The 27,489-nt window shown below is 39.6% G+C and overlaps 1 protein-coding gene across 1 annotated transcript; it reads left to right on the top strand.

Moving 5' to 3' along the window:
• Positions 1-41: 41 nt before the first annotated feature.
• oprd1a (opioid receptor, delta 1a) lies at positions 42-27,242 on the top strand. Its single transcript, XM_012922775.3, has 3 exons — positions 42-512; positions 19,427-19,782; positions 24,029-27,242. The coding sequence occupies exons 1-3, from the start codon at positions 262-264 to the stop codon at positions 24,556-24,558; spliced, it is 1,137 nt and encodes a 378-aa protein (XP_012778229.1). The 5' UTR covers positions 42-261; the 3' UTR covers positions 24,559-27,242.
• Positions 27,243-27,489: the final 247 nt, after the last annotated feature.

Genomic DNA, 27,489 nt, shown 5'->3' with positions numbered 1-27,489 from the left:
GTGTACACACAGCTAGAGCGCACAGATGCAGCTGCCCGCTTCCGGGGGGGCACTTACTCTTCGTCCGTTTGGATAGAAAACTCTTACTCAGAGGCTCTAATCTGCACGTTTTTTGGAAACTCTCCTGCTCGCCTTTTCCACTTCTTCCCTCCAGTCTGACTAGTTCTTTTTCCTCCTGTGTCAGTTTAAATCTTTGCCTTTCTTCTCACTGTTGCGCGGTTAAGTTTTCATCACCGAGGACAGAGTGGGCAGCACTGCAGCATGGAGCCTTACACGGTCCCCGGAGCTCAGCTCTCCCTGTCCGACCTTTACTCCGTCATCCCCTTCAATGTCACCCTCCCGGCTGATGAGAGCGACTTAATGAGCGACAGGCTGCAGAACTACACCGAGCAGCAGAATCCGGCGAGGAGCGCCGGGGGTATAATCATAGCCATATCCATCACGGCGCTCTACTCCGTTATTTGCGTGGTGGGACTTCTCGGCAACGTCCTTGTCATGTACGGAGTGGTCAGGTAAACACTATCATGCTTTATTAGCACAGTTACTTTAATGAGTTTGTGGCTGTTGATGAGAGCAACAAAACCCACTTTATGCCTAATGCAAAGCTTCATTTGGGGGTTTCAGGCCCCAAATACGCGCTGATTTCAAATCAAATTCAATTCAATTCAAATGTGTTGCTTTAAGTTTTCTTCAGTTATCTCAAGAGCTTTTCTAAATACAAATAAAATTTATGTTTTCTGAGGAAATGCACACGAATTAACAAAAAAATCCCAATCAGACCCTTGTAGGATACACGTGATGTATATACCGGAAAGTTGCTTGCTAATTACCCATCGATTGCTCCTTTCCTGCACTTTTTTAGTGTCTGTGTCTGTGTTGAGCCACAAGTGTGTACTTGCACTGCACCTGCATTTGTAGGTGAAATATGCGCATGCCAAACAAGTGATTTAAGATTCCCTGCATAAACCATGAGATTGGTCTTTTATTATTTCTGCATGAAGCAACAACATGCACCAGTTTCATACTAAAGATGGTTGTTATGACTGACTCAGCCTTGCCTCAGGGAGAGAGGGCTACTCAAATAGTCTTCATGAGCTCAAACTGATCTGTGGACCTTCAGCTGCACGCTCCTCTTCACTGAGTGTGATGGAGCAGAGTAGAAATGGAAATCCTGCAGATAGAAGGACCGACGGAGACAGCATTTGGTCTCTTTATATAACTGTAGGTTATATGCCCTAGTTTTAAGATTATTATTGTAATAATAATAATAATAATAATAATAATAATCCATCCATCCATCCATTCGCTTCCGCTTATCCTTTTCAGGGTCCCGGGGGGCGCTGGAGCCTATCCCAGCTGTCATAGGGTGAGAGGCAGGGTACACCCTGGACAGGTCGCCAGTCTGTCGCAGGGCCAACACACAGGGACAGAGAACCATTCGCACTCACATTCATTCGAATGAATAATAATAATAATAATAATAATAATAATAATAATAATAATAATAATAATAATAATTATTATTATTATTATTATTATTATTATTATTATTATCATTCCATTAGTGGGTGTTGACAGCATTATTGTCAGTCCAAGGTCTGACTCTAAAAAAAAAAGAAATAAACCCTGTACGCACTTATTTCCCTGAAAAGCCTCCCAGCCCTAACCTGCATGATGAGGAAAAAATATAAACAAATAAATAGACAAGAAAAAAGAGCTTATATTGCTTGCTTCTTATCCTCATTTATACCTCCTAATCTCAGATATTCTCTTTATCCCCAATATCAGCCAAAGTATTAATCACGACTCTTGGCTGGAAAATTGAAGAAGCAGGTAAAATTAATTTAGGAGGCACCAGCTTTGGGGTAAAGCAGCTGTAAAAATGTGACAAGATCAGCAAAAAATAATGCAGTTATATATCTATCTATATCCTAGCTATATCCTAGCTGCTGGTCATATTTCAGCCTATGGAGGGAACAGTAGAAGACAGCAGCAGGGGGAATCCAAACAGAGAAATAACAGAAAATCTGGAATGTATGCTGTGGCAATCAAAACTGATCCATATTCAGAGCTCTGAGGTATTTCCATTCAGGTGTTGGCGTGAAAAGATTGGGAAAAATAAGCCACCTAAACACAAAGGGGAGCAAGGGAGGAAGGAGGGAGACAAAAAGGGGATGTCTGAGGAGTCAGCAAAGTCAGTGAGTCACACTGTGAAGCGATTTACTTTACAATGACGTCACATATTTCAGACAGCACCCACACCTCCATGAGACGGGAAGCTCGAGCACAGTAACCCAGTGAGAATGTATCATCTCCTGTGGAACATCTGTAAGCTCTGAAAGTAATGATCTTATTAACAAAATCTTAGAGTTGCCTTCAAATGAAAAGTTTGGCATTCTGTAATAGCTGTACTATGGATTTATGAGCTCATTAATACACGAAATAACAAAATGCTTTAGGTGAATTTGTTTTGTAGTGCCTTCGTGTTTGCAAAAACTGGAGGCATGAATAGCAAAAAAGCAGGGGAGTCTCCAGAACTATAATATTTGACAGATTACATTTTCCTTTTTTCTTTTTTAAAGCTGCATTTTAAAGCACTGTTTTTATCAACACGATGTTCCAGTAAAGAACCCACGACTTCTAAATTTATCTCACTCTTCTTACATTTTCAAAAAAAAAAAACCCAAAAAAGATCCACAAAATACGGTTAAACAATCTTGAAGAAAACAGTAAAGGGACCTTGTGTAAGTCCATCCACTGGAGGGCAGATTGCAGCCTGATCGTCCCTGGTCAAAATATCATCTTTGTGCACTTCTACTTGATAGACAATCAATGCGTGCTTTTCCTCATTGTTTTGTGGAACAAATACATTTTGTATAATTTCCATTTGACATAAATTGGCTGCAATTCAACCAACATTTTAATTAAAAAAAATACAGCATTAATAATATGGCAGTTATGTCCTTTAATTTTTCTTTCAGGAATTCTGTTCGTAAGAGGCTAACATCCTGATTGATTTAAGACTGCTGACTGTGTTAAGAATAACTGCACACACTGCCTTAATGCCACCTGTACTACAAATAATAACCGGATGTTAAGCCACAGGAGAATTTTCCTAAAAAATTCAGAAATTTAGAAAAAGTAGGATTTCTCCATAATGTTAGGCTTGAATCCCATCTGTTTTATAGAACAACAGTAATGGAGCGATTTAGAGAGTAAAAACTGTTATAACCGACAGTACTGTTTTATTATTATCGAAGGTGTATTGGAGTAGATTTTGTGTTGTATATATTTTGCTGTATTTTCCGAATGTAGGGCCAGTGCGTTTATATAGCTGAAAACTGTGTATTTTTATATCCAAAATTGCAAAGGTGTGGACCCAGGAATCAGGACAATGCAGAATTGAAGTAAACATTTGAGGAACTCTAATTTGATAACATCCATCCATCCTCTTCCGATTATCCAATTGAGGGTTGCAGGGGGCTGGAGCCTATCCCAGCTACCACAGAGTGAGAGGTGGGATACTTCCTGGACAATTTGTTGCAGGGCAGTTCGACTATATGAAAGGTTTTTAATGTCATGTTAATGTTAATGTCATTTTATTGTCTTTTCTCAAAAATTCTAAGTTTTCGCCTCAAAATACTAATAATACTAGCTATAAATTCAGAATTCCACTTTTAATTTATAATACTGTATAATGATTTTCTTTTTGCCATCTCAGATAAATGAAAAAGAGCTTAATTGATATTTATTTATTTAATAGTGATGAACTCTGATGGAACAACCAAATATCACAGCAGTGTTTATTGGACATGCTGGTTTAAGTTGCAGTACCAGCAGAGGGCGATATTTTATTACAAGACAACATGAATATGGTTAAAGAGACATTCCGAACACATTTACATGTAAATACATATTAGCCAAGAAGCTTCATTGTTTCTGGCATAGAAGGAGTCTGCAATGTACTTTATACCTTCCTTGGTCACTAGCCAAGTGTTGGCTTTAATTACATTATCTCCCCCTACTGGTAATACAACTTAAGCATGCGTGTCTATTTCACGGTTAAGAAGATGCAAGGGGTGAGATCCACATGGTGAACCAGTGTGTCCATTACACTCAATGCTGTGATAATTGAAGATGGGCACAGTGACTGTTTCGGAGGAATGCATTGTTTTCATGATCCATGCAGAAAGTTACAGCCAAGTTCAACAGTTATATTGTCATCACTGTTAAAGTGACTTGGTGGTGCAGTACAGTGTTACTACAGCATTTCGTGTGACGTTTCAGCATAATACCTGAAAGTCCCTGGTCCCAGACTAGAAAGAGACACAACTTCCTTTGGGGTTGTGTCAGGGGCTGTGAGAACCTCTTATGAATAAGTAAACAGTAGCCTCTGTTCCTTCTGTAGCAGTATTGCAATGAAATATTTGAGAATTTTCTGCCATACATGGGGTGAGATCGATGCAGGCTGAACAGAATGGCAAACAGTACTGGGGGTGTTTTGCCGAGGGGTGACCTGCATGCATGGATGAATAAATCAATAACTAGAACTAGTTTATTTACTGCCACGTGTCAGCTTTGATAATAATAAACCAAAAGCCCATTTGAAAGCATCCATCTATTTTTTTTTTAATATAATGAATTTTGAATTTGTGCCTCCACTTAGGTCCTTCGATAGAAACACACACACGCAAACATGCTCCACATTTATAGCAGAGTCTCCCTGGATGCTAGCGTCATTGTGGATGTCACACCGGTCTGACATGACCTGACAGCCTGTTTTCTGATGGAGAGCATGACGCAGACGCAAACACACGCTTCAAGCGATAGTCCATTCAGTTACACAGGGCAGGATCCTTTTATCTTCCACAGGTTTTCCACCTTCTTGCTGCTGCACTGTTTAGATAAGAACCAGTTCAGTGCTCATGCAATATACTGTCAAGTGGGCTAAATTTGAAATCAGATCGATATGCAGGTAATGGAAGCTGGGCTCAGTTTGTGTGAAAATAGACTCTTACTGAGCTTCTTCTTGTGGATTATTGTTCAATCTCTACTGAGACAGTAGGTTTTGAAAACATTTACAATTTATGTTTTGGATGTTCTGTAATGGGAATATTGTGGAATGACAAAATTTAAAGTTAATTACTGGGGTTTGAAATTTGCTTGGAAATATTGTAGCTCGTTGCCAGTAGGAACATGACTGTGTGTGTCTGAGAGATGGCAGTCAGTCTGTTCATTTCCTGGGCTGAGTCAACATGGCGACTGCATCCCATGGCTTGTCTTGCATCTCACACAGCAGGGATTGATGTCAGTGTGCGCTTGTGTTTGTGTCCATGTGTACCCTTCAGGGGAGAGTCGAAGCTGACTTTTGTGTCAAAACTGAAAGGACTGATGTAGTCACAAAATGTATTGTAACTTTAAGCTGCACTGAGATGAAAGATAAGGAACTATCTAAATGCAAATCTTAAATCTCTGTAGCTCAGTGTATCAAGAAGCACTTCAAACTGCTGATGGTCATGTAGTAGTGTGGAGGAGATTTTCTTTGCACACTTTAGGTCCATTGGTAGTAGCTGAGGATCAGCACAGCATTGCCGCACCAGCCTGTGCTAATAATTGTCATGATGTGTGTGGAGTTTGGAGCCAAAATGCAGACTAGAAAAACAGATTGGAATAAATGAAAATGAGCCCTTATTCAGGTGAGCCAGCAAATCCAGATGACAGAGGGAAACTGAAAGCAAACCAAAAGAGAATACACAGCAGGACCAAACAGTATGACTCAACAAAGCACAGTGGGAGACAGAAACAATATACACATGCATAGGATAACGAGAGGATGGGCAGCAGGTGGGAAAACAGCTGACAACAATCAAGGGAGACTAGACACGAGAAGCAAACACAGGATGAAGATAAAATAAAACAGGAAGTACCAAACTATGCCAAATTATGGAATCGCAAACAGGGACAATGATGACTTGACAAGGAACAGGGAACACAGGGAAGGGCTGATAACTGAAATAAGGGAACTAATACAAGCCAACGAAAGTCAAGAAAATAAACCAGGTAATCATGATAGTAAGAACAGCGAACAAAGCACACATTATCACTGCCAGATAAAACTTGAAATACTAAATATGAAAGAGAGCGCAACCAAGGCAAAGCATAGTATTAGATCAAACTTAAAATGTGAAACAGAGCAGACAGAAATGAAAGGTCCCAAAGAGAAAATCCTGAGGTAAAACCCAGGATCATTGAAAGAACAGTGTACCAGTCTTGTAATGGCTGCCTTAAACACATGGTCCCTTTTCCCTTTTACATATAGAAATTATGTAAAAAAAAAAAAAAAGTAAGCTTTTAATTCCAAGATTTATCTTTAAGGACAAAATTTTAAAAACCTTAAAGATGAGACAGAAGCAGAGATGTTTAGCTGTAATAGACCATATTTTCTTGCATCATAATAAACTTAACTAGTATGTTAGATAAATGGATTACCAATTACTCATTATTTGTATCTATCCAAGCATAAATACACGAGCAGTTATTTTGGGCCATAAGATTGAATAATAATAATAATGGATTGGATTTATATAGCACTTTTCAAGGCACCCAAAGCGCTTTACAATGCCACTATTCATTCACTCTGACATGAACGGGTGCCTAATGAGGAACATACAAGCATAATCATTTTATTACTTCTTTAATAATTATGAGCCCAAATCCAGAGTTTGTGTTGTTCATAAAATAATGTTTAACCCTTGGTGTTTTAATAATAATCTTCTCAGCAACTTGCGGCACATATGGTTTGATTGTTACTATACAACTGGGTGCCATATTTCATGTTTTTGTACTTGGACAAAATGACGATACAATAATATATAGATGAATAATTAAAGCTTTAATAACAATAAAATAAAAATGTCCCAAGTAGTGCTACCAGTGTTAATCTCGTTAAAATGACATAACTGCATTAACACAAATCTCCGTTAGCGAGTTGGCGTGCGCGGGCCTGCACGGGGTCAACGTGTTAGCGCGGTTAGCTCGTTAGCGCGGTTAGCTCTTTAACACGTTAGCGCCATCCAGCCCCATGCACGCTACCTTGCTAACAAAGATTTGCCGCGTTAATGCGCTTATGGCGTTTCGTCATTTTAACGAGATTAACGCTGACAGCACTAGTCCCAAGTTTGAGGTCTGAGCTGTGATGGAGCTCAAATCTCAACTTTTGGACAGCTACTGAGTATCAGATCCTTTCACTATAAAACTCTCACAGTATGTAAAGCCTCACCTGTCTGAGGTGAAGAAAAGTGCAGACAGAGAGTTAAGGTTTGGTTCTGATAGGTCTTGTCGCTCCGATATAATGAAAACCACATCTGTGGGTTGCAATTTACTTGCTTTCAGAAATCTCACAGACTCCGCTTTAGGTAAATTTAAAATAAACCTTTAGTGTTTTTTTTAAATAATCTCACAGGAAAGCGAGTAGAACTCAGTAGACAGCAAACATCATTTCCTGGAATGACAAATTTTTTTATTTTTTTTTTGCCTGTCTCGTTTGGCTCTTTTGCCATCAGAATTGTTGTCTAAAGGCAAAGAAAGATGCCCAACTGATTTACTTTACCAAATTGACCATCCCAGCCTTGCCATAATGGTCCATTTGATTCACCTTTTATTGTTTATTTTATTTTCACTTGCTGAATACGGGACAGACTTGACTGGGGGAAAGAAGGGGAGAAAGAAAGAGGGAAAGAAACAGCTGAGAAGAGGGACGGGGGAGAAGGGCAAAAGACAAAAACCAACAGAACGGGCAGAAAAAAAAAGAGAAGAAAAAATGCATATATCGATCACCTGGGTCACCTGCTGAGAAAGAAAAAAGAAAACAAGCAGAAGAGAACAAGAGTAATAGAATAAACAACATCACAATGATATATGGGAATATGACAGTAAATACTAAATATTAAACATTATTGTGCAGCACATAAGATCAACAGAACACAGTGTGCTTTGAGGTAGGAGCCAAAAAGGGTGTAGTTTGTGGGTGTGATCACCCGTGTGTACACCTGTGAGCATGGACGCGCTTGTTTTTTTTAAAAGGTTCCTTCATGTAATGATCTGCTAGAGGGTGTGGGGGGGCCACAGCCCCGTCCTCCAGGGCATGAAGCGGGTATGGAGGAGATCAAAACTCCAGACATCCAGAGGCCCCCAGAACACAAGAGACCAAGGAAGACCAACAGAGGGGCAGCCGCGCCACTGTCCCAGAAAGAGCTGAGGAGAGTCCCAGATGAGGGCTCACTCAGCAGCCCGTGAGCTCCGCCGGCAGCCAGCTGCGCCTGAGTGACCGAGCCCCAGGCCGAGAGGCCGGGGGCACCCCACCTCCGAAGTGGCCCGAGCGAGCCCCAGGCTCCAGGCCCCGATAAGCGGCCACCAAGGAGTGAGCCGGTGTGTACCTGGACGCCCATCCCCAGACACAAAGAACCACCAACGCACCGATGTCTGAGGGAGTCCACCACTGGCAGGGGAAGTGGTGGTAGGGGGAGATAGGCCTCCAAACCTTGGAGGGCCTGAGATGTCCCCAGAGAGGTGGCGCCTGATACCCAAGCTGACATATAGACACAGACATACAGGCACACACAGATACAAACATCCATTCCCACCCTCATGCTCTCAATTTTTTTTATTAACCTCCTCCACAGCTCTTTTCTCCCCCAGCAATTTAAGAACATAAACTGTGTCTTTTGCATTTACTTTAGGGGAAATATCTACATTTCTAGTTCATAAGCTGTCAGTATCAAAAATGGATGTGCTCCTCAGAACATCAGTAATATGATCTTTCCTTTTTCGCAATTCTTGTTCATCCTCCCAGGCTTTCAGTATTATCTGCATCATTATTTTATAGCAGCGTGGGTAACGTTATCCTAATCTTCTAATATTTTCATTAGTCTGCTTACTCATATATGATTCTCAAATTCTTAATTTATCATCACACAGATGTGTCTCCATGTACATGATTTGTGTTGTGGACAGAGGGGGTTTTCACCTGCCCCATATGCAGTGTTGGGAAGGTTAGTTTTAAAATGTATTCCATTACAGAATACATGCCCCAAAATGTATTCTGTAACGTATTCCATTACGTTACTCAATGAGAGTAACATATTCTGAATACTTTGGATTACTTAATATATTATCATGCTGTTTACAACTACGTGAATGTACTATTGCTGTGTGATTTATTACTGTTACTGAAGGTTCGCGGCTCCGAACCCGTAGTAAAGGGACCTCTGACTAATACGGCGGGTTCCGTGTCGGGCTTGTAGCTGAAAAATAGCTTTACTTTGTTGTGTGGGTCAACTTTACTTGCGAGAGACAGAGAGAGGCGTTGAAAGACTGCTCCAACGGAACTTATTGTTTCGGAGGAAAACACGAACACAGTGTACAGTCGAGTCTTAATAGCTTACTTACAACTGGGCTCGTCAGGCACTCTTCTTGGCTGCAGTGGTTATTATTATATTTACATGCTTCCAGCTCCCGTTTTTGCTCGATGACAACTCGTACTTTTCCTTTTTCTCCCCTCCCTCACTCACAGACACATAACGAGTATGGCAGTCCATTCTCCGTGCAACACGGACTACACTGCCTATGATGCTACATTCTTTAGAGCTATACCTGTAGCATTCTGCCTATTAGCTTAGCACAACAACAACAAAAAGGCGCTCTCTCACCCAGGAAACACGCAGAGAGAGAGCATCACCCTGTAACCATGGCAACCGTAACGCTGCCGCCTGGAACAACAGAACGTAGCTGTCAAGCAAAACCCAAACAGTCCTGATCCGCCACAATATGAAACAGGGAAGTACCGCCGTGTAATCCATTTATTTCAACAAAGTAACTGTATTCTAAATACCACCTTTTTAAACGGTAACTGTAACGGAATACAGTTACTCATATTTTGTATTTTAAATACGTAACGGTGGTACATGTATTCCGTTACTCCCCAACACTGCCCATATGGGCTCCCACGCAGTCTTTATTAAATATCCTGACTGTGGGTCAGCAGAACCAAATGACAAGCATCAGTGTTAATGTTGACTGGTTGACAAGTGGGTCAGAATAAAGGCTGAGAGCACCAGGAATGGGAGAAGTGTAAAAAACACCTCAAAGAAAATACTTCAGCTCTTTGGGTGCTTTGACTTTGCTCTTCTCTGCGACTGGCTGATGGACTGGCAAGAGTAGCCCACATACCGGTTGTGCACTGCTTCCATCTGGCAATGGAGCGCACTGGAAATGAAAGTTTTTATAACAGTGTGCAGGGTGCAGCAAGCACAAGCAGCAGACTTTGAAGAGCAGATAAAATTAATTGCTTAATATTTATTCCATCTCTGTGGTAACCCTTGAGCTGGTGACTCCTTAGGCAGCCCACTAGTTGGCCTAAAACAAAAAAGCTTTTCCTGAGTGCACTACTGCACTGCTGAACAATGCAAACCAGAGGGGCTCAAGAAGTGGGCATCCTCAATACTAAATAAAAAAGTAGGTGTATGCAGAATATTTACTTTTACCCTGTGGTAGAACACAAACAGTGACAACAGTGTGCTATAACGCAAATGGTAATAAACAATCTTATGTTTTCCTTTAAGAATTTTCTAAGCATTTCTTGTAATTTAATTACAAGCATTTCTTGTAATTAAATTAAATGCTTAATTTAATTTTAGCATTTAATTTAATTAAATGCTTAAATTAAGCATTTAGTTTAAGCATAATTTCTTAGTTTAATTTAAGCAAATTAACTAAGAAATTATGGTACTATAATTTCTTAGTTCTGTTGTGCTTTCAGTTGACATCATTCATATGATTTAGGTTGTACCTTGGTACGATGTGAAGGTGGTTCACATCGTACCAAGGTGCACTGCCATTGTGACTTATGCTGCAGGCCTAACCAGCACTGGAGCAGGTTCTGTTCCAAATTAAAGAGGTATGGGATGTACTAAACAACCAGTCCTCCACAAAATACAGGGAGTGCAGAATTATTAGGCAAGTTGTATTTTTGAGGAATAATTGTATTATTGAACAACAACCATGTTCTCAATGAACCCAAAAAACTCATTAATATCAAAGCTGAATGTTTTTGGAAGTAGTTTTTAGTTGGTTTTTAGTTTTAGCTATTTTAGGGGGATTTCTGTGTGTGCAGGTGACTATTACTGTGCATAATTATTAGGCAACTTAACAAAAAACAAATATATACCCATTACAATTATTTATTTTTACCAGTGAAACCAATATAACATCTCCACATTCACAAATATACATTTCTGACATTCAAAAACAAAACAAAAACAAATCAGCGACCAATATAGCCACCTTTCTTTGCAAGGACTCTCAAAAGCCTGCCATCCATGGATTCTGTCAGTGTTTTGATCTGTTCACCATCAACATTGCGTGCAGCAGCAACCACAGCCTCCCAGACACTGTTCAGAGAGGTGTACTGTTTTCCCTCCTTGTAAATCTCACATTTGATGATGGACCACAGGTTCTCAATGGGGTTCAGATCAGGTGAACAAGGTGGCCATGTCATTAGTTTTTCTTCTTTTATACCCTTTCTTGCCAGCCACGCTGTGGAGTACTTGGACGCGTGTGATGGAGCATTGTCCTGCATGAAAATCATGTTTTTCTTGAAGGATGCAGACTTCTTCCTGTACCACTGCTTGAAGAAGGTGTCTTCCACAAACTAGCAGTAGGACTGGGAGTTGAGCTTGACTCCATCCTCAACCCGAAAAGGCCCCACAAGCTCATCTTTAATGATACCAGCCCAAACCAGTACTCCACCTCCACCTTGCTGGCGTCTGAGTCGGACTGGAGCTCTCTGCCCTTTACCAATCCAGCCACGGGCCCATCCATCTGGCCCATCAAGACTCACTCTCATTTCATCAGTCCATAAAACCTTAGAAAAACCAGTATTGAGATATTTCTTGGCCCAGTCTTGACGTTTCAGCTTGTGTGTCTTGTTCAGTGGTGGTCGTCTTTCAGCCTTTCTTACCTTGGCCATGTCTCTGAGTATTGCACACCTTGTGCTTTTGGGCACTCCAGTGATGTTGCAGCTCTGAAATATGGCCAAACTGGTGGCAAGTGGCATCTTGGCAGCTGCACGCTTGACTTTTCTCAGTTCATGGGCAGTTATTTTGCGCCTTGGTTTTTCCACACGCTTCTTGCGACCCTGTTGACTATTTTGAATGAAACGCTTGATTGTTCGATGATCACGCTTCAGAAGCTTTGCAGTTTTGAGACTGCTGCATCCCTCTGCAAGATATCTCACTATTTTTGACTTTTCTGAGCCTGTCAAGTCCTTCTTTTGACCCATTTTGCCAAAGGAAAGGACGTTGCCTAATAATTATGCACACCTGATATAGGGTGTTGATGTCATTAGACCACACCCCTTCTCATTACAGCGATGCACATCACCTAATATGCTTAATTGGTAGTAGGCTTTCGAGCCTATATAGCTTGGAGTAAGACAACATGCATGAAGAGGATGATGTGGACAAACTACTCATTTGCCTAATAATTCTGCACTCCCTGTAGTGTCAACATCCCTGGAAGATTGCCAGGATATCAGTACACAGATAGTACAAGGCTCCACAGTTTTTTACTGGCTAGTAAGTCTTTGTCATCCCCTGATGTACATCAGTAAGGAATATAGAAAATAGTACTGTACTCCTTAATTTTCTTTTTTTCTTATTTTTCTGTTAGCTGGCCACAACTACAATTTTAGTGTTCTATGCATCACAATACAGTGCAGAAACAAGTAGTAAATACAAAGTAAACACAAAGTTTTTAAGGGTTTTATTTATTTTTTTTAAAAAGAAAACTATCCGAATCAACTTGGCCCTAAAGTAATAAAAAGTAATTGTCCTTCCACCTTGTTAAATCATGAATTAAATGTGATTAACCACATCTTTTATTAAAGCTGAGCTCAATTTCACTACCCACACCAAGGCCTGATTATTGCCAAAGCTGTTGAATAAAAAATTACTTGAACAGCACCTGTGAAATAGGCTAAAAGAAATCAAATAGCAACACACCGTGCCTTCGTGAAATCGCTCGCTCTGCTGCAAGCAGACCTACCCATGCTTGTGACTGTTCAGATGCTGCCAGTCCCACCAATTTCATATGAATACGCTTGTACCCAGATTGGGAATCCCTAGGTTGACTTTTCAACTTAATTACAACCTTCATATGCCACTTAGCCTGATTGCTGATATTAAGATAAATGAAGGCAGATTAAGTAAATATATCCAGGGTATGTTGAAACTGAGTCATAGTATAGGCACCTGTACAGGTACATGCTTGTAGGGATGTCATCATCATACATTTCTAAGCATGAGAAAAAAAATGATATATGCAGGCAAAAATGGTATAAAGATCTTAAAAAAGTGAAAAAAAGAAATTAGAAGCCCAAGAAATCATGATAATTATTTCATAACATGTCTTTCTTTAATGGTTAAAAGTATAAGGCTGTGTGCAATGGATTCTTCATGATCCAAAAAAAAAGATATTTAATTTTTATCAGTGTCTGACTCTGTGTTTCTACATCCTTCCTGGTTTGTTGGGATTTATATAATTCTGAGCTGTCAATATTTGATTAAGGGATCTAGGTAAGCTAAGGGATCACTTGTTGGGATCACTGGTGTGCTGACAAGGTGAACAAGCAGAAATTACCTTCAGAGCCCAGGAAACAGGATGGATAGCATTACTAAGACACTCTCAGTGTGCATCATCGTTTGCTTAGAAGTGAAGGTCAGGGACCCCCGCTGCAGCCCACTGCTCTGAGACTTCTTTTTTCATTCTGTGTTTCATTACTGTTGAAGAGGAAATGATTGGATACCTGTGACAGCCACTTAGCATGATGCCCGTGGTTTTAACCCAAAACAAGCAAACAAACAAAAATGTGATTAAACTACAGGAACAAGATTTTCCGCCTGTCACCTTTATATGCTGAAAGCTGACTGTGACTGAACCTCAGGACCACTTGTATTAGTGCCTATCAGAAAAATACTTCTGCATAACAACCTGTCAGTGTCTGGTGTAAAATTTATGTTGAATGTCAATGTGTCTTTTGCTTGTTGCCTGCTGAGAGCATGCATACTGTGCAGTCCAGACCAAAGCAATAATACTAAAACAGAGCCTTCCATGCAGGCGCTTTTCCCTTCTTCGTGACATTTTGTTTTTTGATTTCTTACAATCCAGCCAAGCTAGTGCATACTAGCATGGATCTGACACAGCTTGGCAGTGGCTATACCTCAGGAGCTACAGCAGGGCATCTCTTAATCAGAAGGTTGTTCTGACCAGGTGTTTCAATCCCTGGTTGCTCTAGTCTGCATGCCAAATATCCTTGGGTCAACTAACCCCAAGTTGTTCTCTGACCGCATCCATCGGAGTAGGAATGTGTGTGTGAATGCTAGATAAAAAGCACTTAAGTATAGATGAGCTGCTTGTATGAACGAGTGAATGAGGCTTGTTGTATTACATGGTTTGAGGGACTAAAATGTCAGCGAAATAGTCTACAGCCAAAAGCTGATTTATATACTCAAATTTGAACAATCCTACTACCGTGTCATTTCCACTATTTCCACTATTATGTCATATCAGAGTGGGTGTTATATCACTGAGAATCCCCTACAAGTTGCAAGTACAAGCGTCTGTACTTCTTTAAGGTTCCTTGAAGATGTATCACTTCTCATCCGAGAAGCTTCTTCAGTTCTTCTGAGAGCAATTGGCAAAGTCTACGGATAAGTGTTTGGTTGACTCTTCATGGCCAAAGAAAAAGAAAAAGAAACAGAAAGAGGGATGATAAAGGCAGGAATGAGGAAGGAGAATTAAATTGGTGCAGCAGGAAAAAAAAATAGATGACAAGGTGCAGTTATATCATTTTAGAAAGTTTGCAGAATGATTAGACATTCAGGGAAGAAGAATGCTGTAGCTCTAACTGGTGGTACCTCACAGCTAACTGTTTTTTCAGGCACTCCCACAGTGTTCAATATGTCTCTGATGTGTGCAAAGTCATTTGGATGCATTATATTTCTGGCCTTTCCATTCCACCATTGTCCTTTTGAAATTCAAAACTAACTCTATCATAAGTTTGACTTTTCTGTGTTGCTGCACTGAATTACTGTAGGTAATTTCTGCAAAATCTTCTGTGTGCTACTGCTAGTTATTCAGTCTCTGCATAGCCTCCTGAATGATTAACATTTCATATTTGATGGCAATTTTCCCTCCATAATTAGTAAGAGGTGTAAAAGATAAGATAGCCACTTGCATGGAACAAAAAAACTAGCAGCTTCTTTGACATGGAACACAAGATTTAAATGCAGCCTCTAATTAATTACACCAGTAGTTTTCCTTTTATGAATTATGATAAAGCCCATTGCTCTTATAAATAATTACTAATTTGTTAATGGTCTGTGTCAGTTTTACCTTCAGCTGAAAAAAAGAAACAGATTGAAATGAAACATTGATGTCATTTAGAGACTAAAGCTGATGCTGAGAGTGAATAATAGAGCAGCTGTTGAGACGTTTTGACAGCATTTGTAATTATAAATTCCTGATTAAGCCGACATTCGCTTTAGACTAATTTATTACTTTAAGAAATCTTTTCTATCAGACTACAGAGTTCTTTCATTAATATACTTGTAGTGGAAAAACTCCCAAAGATGATTTAACTCTTAAGGCCTGACCTAATATGACACGCTGCAACTGTTCTACAACTTAAAAAAATGACATGGCCTAATTATGATTTATCTCATAATAATCTAGATCCAGTTAATGAAAAAAAAATGAAATGCCGGCATTAAAGTAGATTTTTTTTTGTATCAAAGTGATTCAGTCATGGTTGTTAGTGTATCTAAAAGGACACAGAAAAAAGATCTATTGATTCAATAGAATTAGATTTTAAAATATAAACGACTGTGATTGAGTTATTGGATACAAACCCCTCTAATTTATTGAGCTCTCACTACATGTTGTGGCTTGAAAAAAGACTCACTAAAACATTTGAGAGTATGATGACCTATCTACTGCTTTGGCTCTACAATGGGTCACAACAGCAGTTTGCAGTCTATTTACAAGCTGTAGGAGCTTGTAAATAGTGCAAATAGTGAAACCCACATTAAATGTATCCACAGTATATGTTGCACTATTGATCTGCATTTCCTACACAATTATTTCTGCATGAGGGGAACCCTCATGCAGAAATAACAGTGTATTAAGTAATCTGTATTAAGTAATCTGTTACATATTACCTATAAGCTTTTGAAAAAGTAATACAATAATTACTCCCTGCAGAAAGTACTTAAACGACTTTAACATGTCCTGAGATGCATTGTCTCTAGTTAACCTTTTATGGCTTAGCCTCTCATACATTTATTTTTACATTTTTTACATATCAACACAAATAAAAAGCCACAGTGATTCCACTATAGAATCATGGACAGGTACAAATGAGGTTGGCTTCCACTAGCTGATGTTCTGCTTGAGCATGGTTTAGGCTTTACAATAATATTGTTATCTTTTTCTGCTATAATGAAATGTCAATATCTCCAATGTTAAAAAGTTAAAGATAGAAATGGGGGGGGGAAGCAACATTTTTTTCTTGTTAAAATTATAGACTACAAAGAAAATATGCTGGAAATGAGCTACAAATGAAGCATGTGACTTGAATCTCTTTTGTACTATGAGCACGCCAGTGTGAATTTGGGTTAATAAAACTGTCACCGTCCTGGATTTTAATCCCAAAACCTTTGAGTTTCTATGAGATCTGAAATAATAACTTATTAATTATTATTATTATTAATTACGCTCCTAGCCTTTAATTATTGTTAATGATGAGGTTTTGACCCCTAATTAAATGTCATTAATATTCCAGACACTTGTTACTTGTTGTGTTTGAGTTGCAGTGACTGTTTTGGGTTTATGGAGTTTGAATGAGTTGCTGTTCTAGTGTTGGCTTTGAATCCTTGGTTTCAGTTCTTACAGTGGGGCAAAAAAGTATTTAGTCAGCCACCGATTGTGCAAGTTCCCCCACCTAAAATGATGACAGAGGTCAGTAATTTGCACCAGAGGTACACTTCAACTGTGAGAGACAGAATGTGAAAGAAAAATCCATGAATCCACATGGTAGGATTTGTAAAGAATTTATTCGTAAATCAGGGTGGAAAATAAGTATTTGGTCAATAACAAAAATACAACTCAATACTTTGTAACATAACCTTTGTTGGCAATAACAGAGGTCAAACGTTTACTATAGGTCTTTACCAGGTTTGCACACACAGTAGCTGGTATTTTGGCCCATTCCTCCATGCAGATCTTCTCGAGAGCAGTGATGTTTTGGGGCTGTCGCCGAGCAACACGGACTTTCAACTCCCGCCACAGATTTTCTATGGGGTTGAGGTCTGGAGACTGGCTAGGCCACTCCAGGACTTTCAAATGCTTCTTACGGAGCCACTCCTTTGTTGCCCGGGCGGTGTGTTTTGGATCATTGTCATGTTGGAAGACCCAGCCTCGTTTCATCTTCAAAGTTCTCACTGATGGAAGGAGGTTTTGGCTCAAAATCTCACGATACATGGCCCCATTCATTCTGTCCTTAACACGGATCAGTCGTCCTGTCCCCTTGGCAGAAAAACAGCCCCATAGCATGATGTTTCCACCCCCATGCTTCACAGTAGGTATGGTGTTCTTGGGATGCAACTCAGTATTCTTCTTCCTCCAAACACGACGAGTTGAGTTTATACCAAAAAGTTATACTTTGGTTTCATCTGACCACATGACATTCTCCCAATCCTCTGCTGTATCATCCATGTGCTCTCTGGCAAACTTCAGACGGGCCTGGACATGCACTGGCTTCAGCAGCGGAACACGTCTGGCACTGCGGGATTTGATTCCCTGCCGTTGTAGTGTGTTACTGATGGTGACCTTTGTTACTTTGGTCCCAGCTCTCTGCAGGTCATTCACCAGGTCCCCCCGTGTGGTTCTGGGATCTTTGCTCACCGTTCTCATGATCATTTTGACCCCACGGGATGAGATCTTGCGTGGAGCCCCAGATCGAGGGAGATTATCAGTGGTCTTGTATGTCTTCCATTTTCTGATGATTGCTCCCACAGTTGATTTTTTCACACCAAGCTGCTTGCCTATTGTAGATTCACTCTTCCCAGTCTGGTGCAGGTCTACAATACTTTTCCTGGTGTCCTTCAAAAGCTCTTTGGTCTTGGCCATGGCGGAGTTTGGAGTCTGACTGTTTGAGGCTGTGGACAGGTGTCTTTTATACAGATGATGAGTTCAAACAGGTGCCATTCATACAGGTAACGAGTGGGGGACAGAAAAGCTTCTTACAGGAGACGTTACAGGTCTGTGAGGGCCAGAGATTTTCCTTGTTTGAGGTGACCAAATACTTATTTTCCACCCTAATTTACGAATAAATTCTTTACAAATCCTACCATGTGAATTCATGGATTTTTCTTTCATATTCTGTCTCTCACAGTTGAAGTGTACCTCTGGTGCAAATTACTGACCTCTGTCATCATTTTAGGTGGGGGAACTTGCACAATCGGTGGCTGACTAAATACTTTTTTGCCCCACTGTATTTTAACTTTGGATCTGAGGAGAAAAGCAATTAACTTGTAGTTTATTTTTGGGATTTGGTAATCTGGAAATTAGCAAGGCAGTGCAGTCATAAATTAAACTAAGCCTTTGTTTGTAATCAATTCCAACATGGAATTATATCTAATTATTTCTATAATAACTTTATGAAAATGACTAGAGGTAAAATGGATCTAAAGTAGGTAACAGAATAATTGAAATATCCGTTTTCCCTGATGAAGCTCAGTTGGTAGAATGGTCGCCCCATGATCGGAAGTTTGGATGTTCAAATCCACTGAACGGCTACCCTGAGGTACCCCTGAGCAAGGTACCGTCCCTACACACTGCTCCCTGGGCGCCTGCTTAGTGGCTGCCCACTGCTTCACTGAGTGAATGGGTCAAATGCAGAGAAAGTAATTTCCCCACGAGGATGAATAAAGTATACATTATAATTATTATTATTATTATTATTATTATTATTATTATTATTATTATTATTATTATTATTATTATTAAGAAAGGACAAAAATGCACCAGTAACACAAATGACAATTTTTTTTCTATTCAAATCTCAATTCATGGGCCTTTATGTCATCTATTCTCTACATACACTATTTCTCTCTCCAACAAGCTAATAAATTATACCCAAATAACTATATGATTTTCAGTTCAACAGCAGCTGCAAGTAGACTGGACCAGGGAGGCAACTGTGAGATGATCTGAAATAACCTGTTTTTGACTGGGGAAAAAAATCGTTAAAAAATATCAGTTTCTTTTTAACTTTTACTACACCTTCTGTCTACTTTGTGACCACAACCAGATACACCAAGATGAACACTGCCACAAATATCTACATCTTCAATCTAGCTCTTGCCGATGCCTTGGCCACCAGCACGCTGCCCTTCCAGAGCGCCAAATACCTCATGAACACCTGGCCATTTGGGGATGTCCTCTGCAAGCTCATTATTGCCATCGACTACTACAACATGTTCACAAGTATCTTCACCCTCACAATGATGAGTGTAGATCGCTACATCGCCGTGTGCCACCCAGTCAGGGCGCTGGAGTTTCGGACGCCTGTCAAGGCCAAGTTGATCAACATACTCATCTGGGTCCTGTCCTCGGCAATTGGTGTGCCTGTCATGATCATGGCTGTGACCAAAGTGGCAGACAATGGTAAGACTGCAAGTCCATGTTCTTTACCTCTTGGTAATATTTTAAGATGATTTCTGAATTAATTTATATTGTTTCAAAAATAAGGCTGAATATGTATGGTTACTGAGTGCTGGTTGTCGTAGTGGAGAACAAAGGTAATTCTGCATTCATTTGAATAATTTGCATCTATCAGGCAAACCTTGTGGTCCTTTAGTTGGAAATGAAACTGTACACAAGGAAATGCAACAATAGCGGCAACTGATTCTGAATCAATACTCTGAACTGTCCATTGTGTATTCTAAGAGCAAGGAGAAGAGCCTCTGAAGCATCTACACTACTTGATACAAAAACTGTCTAATGAAACCTAAGGTAATATGTTCCAGGAGACAGATTCTGTAGTTGAGGGTAGGTCCTTTTGAACTGCTTTTCCAGATGTCTTCTTTTGTTTGGTGCCACAAAGTAAGTACAAGATTGCATGAGGATTACTCATTTTTCCAAATAAATGTATTTGGTAATGAAGTCACAGCCTTCTCTGATAACCTTTAGCACATCTTTGAAGGAACATAATGTAGAAAAAAAACAACTATGTATCGCTGAAATACTATTGCCGAAATATAGTTGCCGGTATAGGAGGTAGTGTGCCCTTTATTTAGCAAAGTGTGTAATCCTCAGTTGTGTAATCCTACTAGAGACTTCACAGTGTGTTCCAAAAATCACATATCTGCTGCCCAAGGCAATTAAAATTTTAAAAAGTAATCTAACAGACATTTAGCAGTGACAGCTGAGAAGTTGTGTCTGACAGGATGCATTGAAGTGATAAGTTTAAGGTAGTTTAAGGTGTTTTAAGTGTGACGTCATTAGCCGTGTCTGGGCCCAAACTCCGCTGCAGGTCCATAAGCCAAACGATCACTGCGGCATCACTGAGAGTTAAAAACTGTTTAAATTCTTTCATCTGTAATAAAATAATCATTGTGGCTGCTCTACCAGATGTAACAATTAAGTTTAGCATCCAGACATCCATGAAAACGGAATTTATTAAACTTAACGGAGTTAGAAGTTAGCAAGGAGTTAGGTCACTAATTTCCATCTAAATATAATATAGCCCGTCCTGACTGAGAAATTTCTAAAACAAATTAAGACGTACAGCTCTGCTATCACTTCCGACATAAATGAAGACAGGAAAGTAAACAGCAGTGGCGTTTGTAGGGTTACTTTAGTTTGGCTAGCTGATATATAACGATGTGCTACGTGATCGCTAGCGACACAGCTATGTTAGCTTAATATAAACAGTGAAGGTGGAGGATGAATGCTAACTTTTTTCCACTCAATAAATGTTAACGTGAGGGTGGGAGAACAACTGAGATAATCCATCCACAATACGAGGTTAGTCATTAATATACTGCTGCATGGGCTGGGCCGTAGTTACATCGTAAGATTTTAAAAACTGAGCGTTAAAATGAACAGTGACAATAAACACCGAGAGAGGCCGACAGTGATCACTGCCTGTTTTTAGGGGCTTGTTGAGATTAAATAGAACAAGATACAAATCATTAAAACATGTTAAAAACACAACAGCCTTATTAAATGCAGAGTAGTTTGGGCCCTGAAGCAGGATTCATCAATTATAGACCGAATAGTGTGTTCCTGAGGTGTTCAGAGCCCATTTTATATAAAGTGAAGAGCACTGGTCCTGACCAAGCATTAAGAATTGGCACTGAAAAATAAAACACTTCCACTTTCCATATGAGGAAGTTACATTTACATAGAGTGAATGAGCTACTCCAAATATGCACCTTGCTAACCCAAACTAAAGCAAGAAAAGCATAGAAAATATCATTAATGATTCTAACTTGTGATTTTGTAATATCTAATAATTACCACCAAAACAGTTTATTCTCCCACAGAATCAGCTAAATTGATTATACTAGTATTAATTGGAATTTTTCTTTTCTGTCTGAAGCTAATTTGGTATTTGTTCAGTTCGCTCTTGATGGCTTATAGACAATATGATAATGTCTGTGAATTCTCTGAAGATCAGTCTCTGCTTTGCCAAAGATTGTCCTCAGTGCCAAAAAGTAAGGACAATTAGGGATGAAGCATAATACATTTTATAGCCCTATAAAGTCAATACAAAATGTGGGTGGAGGAGACGCTTCCTCTCTCATCTAACACTCAGTCTTGCAACGAGCTGCCTGAAAATCAGTACATAAAATTACAGCTTAATCAGTTGTATTGTTAGAGTATAGCTGTTGGCCATTATGAGGTATGTCCCACTATGATGTGCAATAGAGTGATAATGAGGTGATCTTTTTATCAGACAGTTTGGAGAAACTGCTGTATCTCTGCACCCTAGCTGATGTTTCTGTGAAAGACTCAGAGGGGTGAAACAGAGTTACAGCAAATCCAGACTTTATCCTTGGGTTCACATCTTATTTTATTTAGGCTCCTGTATGTGTTATTGGGTTTCTCGCAGTCTGTAGCTACAGAGTTAGCAGCTCAAGGCTCACCTTGTTGTGTGTTAAAGTCATATAAAGTCACTGCTGATCCTTCAAACCACGCAGCAGACAGTCAACACATAGCTATTAGTGCTGCACAAAGACAAACATTGTAACAAATGCACCAGCTGTAACAAAGTTGTGCCATTTCAGCTTAAGCCTTCGTTTCACTTGGACATTCCTGTACAGCTTCTAACGCTGAAGACGGCGTCTCGTGTCATTTAAAGGGTTTAAATTGAGCAGACGCTTTGCAAGCAGCTGAGCGTACACAGCAGTGAGGAGTTGATTGGGAGATTTTGTCTGATTAGGAGGAAATGTCTACCGCTGCCATTGGATGTACAGTTTGTGTTTACCATGGTCAGCGTCGCGAGTGGCGAGATCATTTAAAAGTAGTTGAATCTTCACAAAAAACCTAGCAACGTGAGCATTGCTCTCATTTTCAAAGAAATACCTTTCTTTGCTTTTTTGAAGACCTCTTTTCACTTTGTTAATACATAATTAGACTGCTTGACCGTGAAGGTGTTGACGGTACAGCTTTATTGATTTTCATAATTTAATATAATTTAAATTCCCCTTTGTTTTTATTTTGATTCAGTGTTGCTGCAAATCAGACATGCATGCCAATGAATAAAACTGGAAATAGTTGAGTCTAGGCTTAAATTTGGTTGATCCTGACTTAAAACCTATTCTATACACTGCTCTTGACAAAGATCAACTGAAGACTACCATGCCAGAAAACTTTGAAAAGATTGCGAAAGTCTGCCACCCTCTTACAGCTAAAAACAATATGTTATTATCAGTCAATGTTTTCAGATATAACCTATTAGATTTCTCAAAGATGGGGGCTCTTTGCAGGGTCGCTGATTGCAAGACTACAACTAAACTCCCTTTCAGATTATTTTCCATCCTGCTCCAGGGAGAAACTGAAAAACTGTTGAACAGTGGAGCAGAAACATAAGGAGTTTTTGGCCACAGTCTCCCTCGTGTGTGCAATGTTCTATTCTGTTCAGACAAAAACGGGTTAAAAGAACAAAAAGAGGAAGATGCTGCAGAATGTGAACATGAGGCTGAGAGAACAGAGAGTTCAACTCAATCAGTCAGTCGATCGATATGTTCAGTCCTGTTCCCTCTCCGGGGATGCAAAAGTGCAGTGATCAGCCTAACAGCAAGGAAACGTGAAATGTGCAAGTAGTGACTAATCTTTCAAAAAATTAAAATATAAAGAGTGAAGGGATTGTACAGTAGTGTATTCATTGTGATGGTTGAAAAGACAAACTATAAAAATAACTGGGTGCACATGCATAAAATGTGTGTATAAATTCAGTGATGCAGGTCTGTACTGGGATGATATTAAAGTTTGAGTTGCCCACACAAGTAAAATCCAGCTGTAAGTTTACCTAACCTTATTTTCTATAAGTGTGTGCCTAAAGTTACACGTAAATTACATGTCACTACATGTGTAATTGCTTCTATAACTTTTGAAAAGTTATTAGCTTTTGCTTTATTCTCTCTTCTTCAGCACTTTAGGGGACTTTTTATCTCTTATTGTGTGAACAGTTGAGTGCAACATTATGAAACCTTCCATGACAGACTGTCTGAATTTAAAAGTCTGCACTACACACGAAAGGTTCTTGATCTTGTACCACAGCCTTCACTGCAGTTTTTTGGATTTGAATCCTGTGGTTTTTGCTCTGATCTTTCACAGATGTTAATTAACATCAGCCCTATTTTGTCTAACGCCATCAAAATGTAACTGTTCTTTTTTTTTTCAGGTAAAACCACTTGCATGTTAAAGTTTCCTGAGCCTGACTGGTATTGGGACACGGTGACAAAGATCTGCGTCTTCATCTTTGCTTTTGTGGGGCCTGTGATGGTCATCACCATATGCTATGGTCTGATGATCCTGCGTCTGAGGAGTGTTCGTCTGCTCTCAGGCTCCAAGGAGAAAGACCGCAACATGCGCCGCATTACCCGCATGGTCCTGGTGGTGGTGGCGGCCTTTATCATCTGCTGGACCCCCATTCACATATTCATCATTGTGAAGACCATGATAGAAATTGACAGCAGGAATCCCTTTGTGATAGCTAGCTGGCATCTGTGCATCGCTTTGGGGTATACCAACAGTAGCCTCAATCCTGTCCTCTATGCATTTTTGGATGAAAATTTCAAGCGATGCTTCAGGGATTTCTGCCTCCCCTGTCGGACCCGTGTGGAGCAAAACAGTCTGACCAGAGGCCACAACACCACCAGGGAGCCAGTGTCCATCTGTGCTCCAACAGAAGCAGGAAAGAAGCCGGCATGACTAGGCATGGACCGGGTCCCCCATTGCTCTCGTTCAAGGAGGATCCAGCAAGATCTCCAATCAGAAGTCACCCAGATCTCCACAACAGAGTTTTAAGAGATATTTTCAAAGGAAGAGTTGACATAGGCAAATCTTGTTTTATTCTCTCTAATTTGGCTGTCAAACGAGACATTCAAATGAATAATTAAAGGTAATGGAAAACAAGTTCCACTTTCTATTAAAGTTCTTACTGTCCCCCCTCAAAGTGATGCCTTACAGAGGCACTGAGAGTAGAATGATATTGATGGCCTAAAATGTTTTATCAAGATAATGAAACAGTTCATAATTTAGGGATCGAAAGCTGAACTTTCTGATGACGCAAAAAGGGCAAAGAAATCCCTGAAGGAGTCTGTCTCAAAAAATGTCATTCATATGGCATTTATCTTGGTACTATAATCGAGCAGAGAATGACTGATGTACAAAAAGCCAAAAGTTTAAAACAATGGCCTTTTCAAATCCGACTTTGCCATTTCATCAGAGACATCTGATGTGGATTAAAAAACTGAAAAGTAAGAATTTTGGAGATTAATTCTTTCCATTTGTACATTTAACATCATCTCATAATAAGTGAGCCTTACAGAGGAGAATCACACAACTCTTGCCCACCGACAGCTGGATGATGAATTACAGTGTAGTTTGTTGCACAATGGCAGCAACTCTCTACATGGAGAAGCAGGGAATTCTTGTTTGGTATTCCGTGTGATTCAACCACCCTTTGGGTATTTTTTTGTATTTTTCTTTGTTTTAAAAAGAGACACGTGGTGTGTGCTGAAAGACAATTTTGGACTCAGTGGATTTGAAAAAGGTCTGTCATAACAGATGTAGAATCAGAATGGAGCCCACTCTATGGGGTTTGTGCTTAGAAAAAGACAGAATAGCATCAAACCACTTGTGTTTGGATTTCCATGGGCTTCTTCTCTGCTTACCTACTTGACTTTCTGTAGTGGTGTCAAGCGCACAGAAAGCCTCTGAGCAGAATCACTAAAGGAGGATAAACCTGCCAGTGGAAGAACACTGTCGGCAGCCACAACACTTCACTCATTGTATTGGTCTATTGTTCTGACTGAGACTGGCTTTATCTCATTTTCTAGACTTCCATCCTGATGTCAAACTAACTGCTCCAAGGGTTATTAAGATTATTGATCATTTTTAAATTAGAAAACTGTTACACTGAATATCTGTAGCACATTTAAGACAAGTAAGATGGCATTAGCCAGAGCTAAATCATTCGTGGTGATTTATGTGCTATGACGGGACTCGACATGAATCAAACTCTGTCAGTGTGAAGGTAATGATCATTTCAGCTTTGCATACACAAAGAGTTGTGTTAGAGATAATAATCTGAGTTTATATGAATTTGCTCTCATGTGGAAATATTTCCGAGACAGTCACGGTCACACTGGTGAGTGCTGAAATGCATAGTTGACTAAATGAGGTTAATGTAGCAGTAAAAACACATCGGAGCAGACTGTGAATGAAAAGATGGTAGAAAATGAATCAAAAATGTAAATTTGTACATAATGTTTAGCTTTTACATTACAACACATTTGGCTTCAGTCACAGATAAAATGACCACAAGGTACGTCTGTGGTTCTGTATTTTTCCTTTACGCTTTGCTTATATTGACATTTGATAATTCTTGATATTTCATCACCTTGCTTTTGATCTATGTGGCTCTAAAATATTTAAGAAAAAAAAGCAAAAAAGAAAGAGAAGCAAAATAAGTGTTTACAGTTTGTTTGGATATGAGTTTGTGTTCCGTTTACAGATTCAGCAATTTCCCTTTGGACTGGCTGTGGACTTCCCCACAGAGATATGGTCAGAAGAGAAAAACAAACATACAAACAAAAAATCTGTTTGCAGCAGGATATTGATACTTTTTGTAGTGTATGTTTTCTTACAGTGATAATGTGTGATATAAAGTGTAATGTGGTGTATATACCTGCTCTGCTTAGCTCTAAGTGCCAAATCTGTCAGGTGTGCAGAATACATCTGAGCTGCTGTTATCTTTGCAAAATCAAACGATATCTGGCTGGAATGTACAGACGTAGCTATCCCAAAGGATGACAAGAGTGTGTAAATTTCTTTTTTGACTAAATTAGCAATTACTACAAAAAGCAAAGCATGAATCATGTGAATTCAGGGTATGAATAAGTAAAATGTATGTGCATGATTTACACTGTACAACCAGGATTAGCCCTGCTTATGAGGCTTTGTCATTCTTTTACACTCAGATACTTTCCATAGCTCGATACAGAGAGCTACAAAAGGAATTGTATTTTCTCTGTGTGAGTCCAAACCTGAAAAATAAGTAATATACTACCACCATCTTTATTTGTCCATTCTAGTCATCTAATATTGCTTCAATTGATGTGGAGGCTTAAAGCTTTACCAGGGAGATGGTGCTCAGGCAGTTGAGCTGAACATCTGACCACTTTGATAAACCATGAAGGCATAGAGCCAGGCTTTTTTTGTCTTAGCTGGCCTGAAAAAATACCTTTAAAAGCTTAAAATACCGGCTATCACAAAAGCGGCTATCAACTTTCTTTGATAAGCCAACCTTCAGGGTCTGTGCACACTCTCATAAAAAGGGGCGTGTCAAGGGCATACCAGTAGAATTGTGGAATGACAGAGACTGGGAGCATATAGTAGTCGCAAAAAATGACGTGGTATTCGCAGAGACCTGTGTCTACTGAGCAAATTTGGGGTCATTCGCTCAACCAACAGTCACTGCAGTGCATGGCGCTTTCTATGTGAAAGGGCCATCACAGAACATGTGACTGTTTTTCTGCACAAAGTCCCAACTTACTCCAGTAAGAGACATTATTAAATAATGATGATAAAATGGTGATAAAACTCCTTAATTAGTATACAAAATATAACAGCACAATG

The sequence above is a fragment of the Maylandia zebra genome, linkage group LG22 (genome assembly GCF_041146795.1).
Source record: "Maylandia zebra isolate NMK-2024a linkage group LG22, Mzebra_GT3a, whole genome shotgun sequence".
Classification (NCBI taxonomy): domain Eukaryota; kingdom Metazoa; phylum Chordata; class Actinopteri; order Cichliformes; family Cichlidae; genus Maylandia; species Maylandia zebra.
The sequence above is the reverse complement of the archived record's forward strand: the minus strand, read 5'-3'. Positions and strand labels throughout refer to the sequence as shown.

What these genes read in the sequence shown, in the direction of transcription:
- oprd1a (XM_012922775.3), top strand. Translation starts at nt 262, where the DNA reads ATGGAGCCTTACACGGTCCCCGGAGCTCAGCTCTCCCTGTCCGACCTT. An exon ending in GTCATGTACGGAGTGGTCAG is followed by an intron (nt 513 to 19,426) that starts GTAAACACTATC and finishes GACCACAACCAG; the next exon opens with ATACACCAAGATGAACACTG. An exon ending in GACCAAAGTGGCAGACAATG is followed by an intron (nt 19,783 to 24,028) that starts GTAAGACTGCAA and finishes TTTTTTTTTCAG; the next exon opens with GTAAAACCACTTGCATGTTA.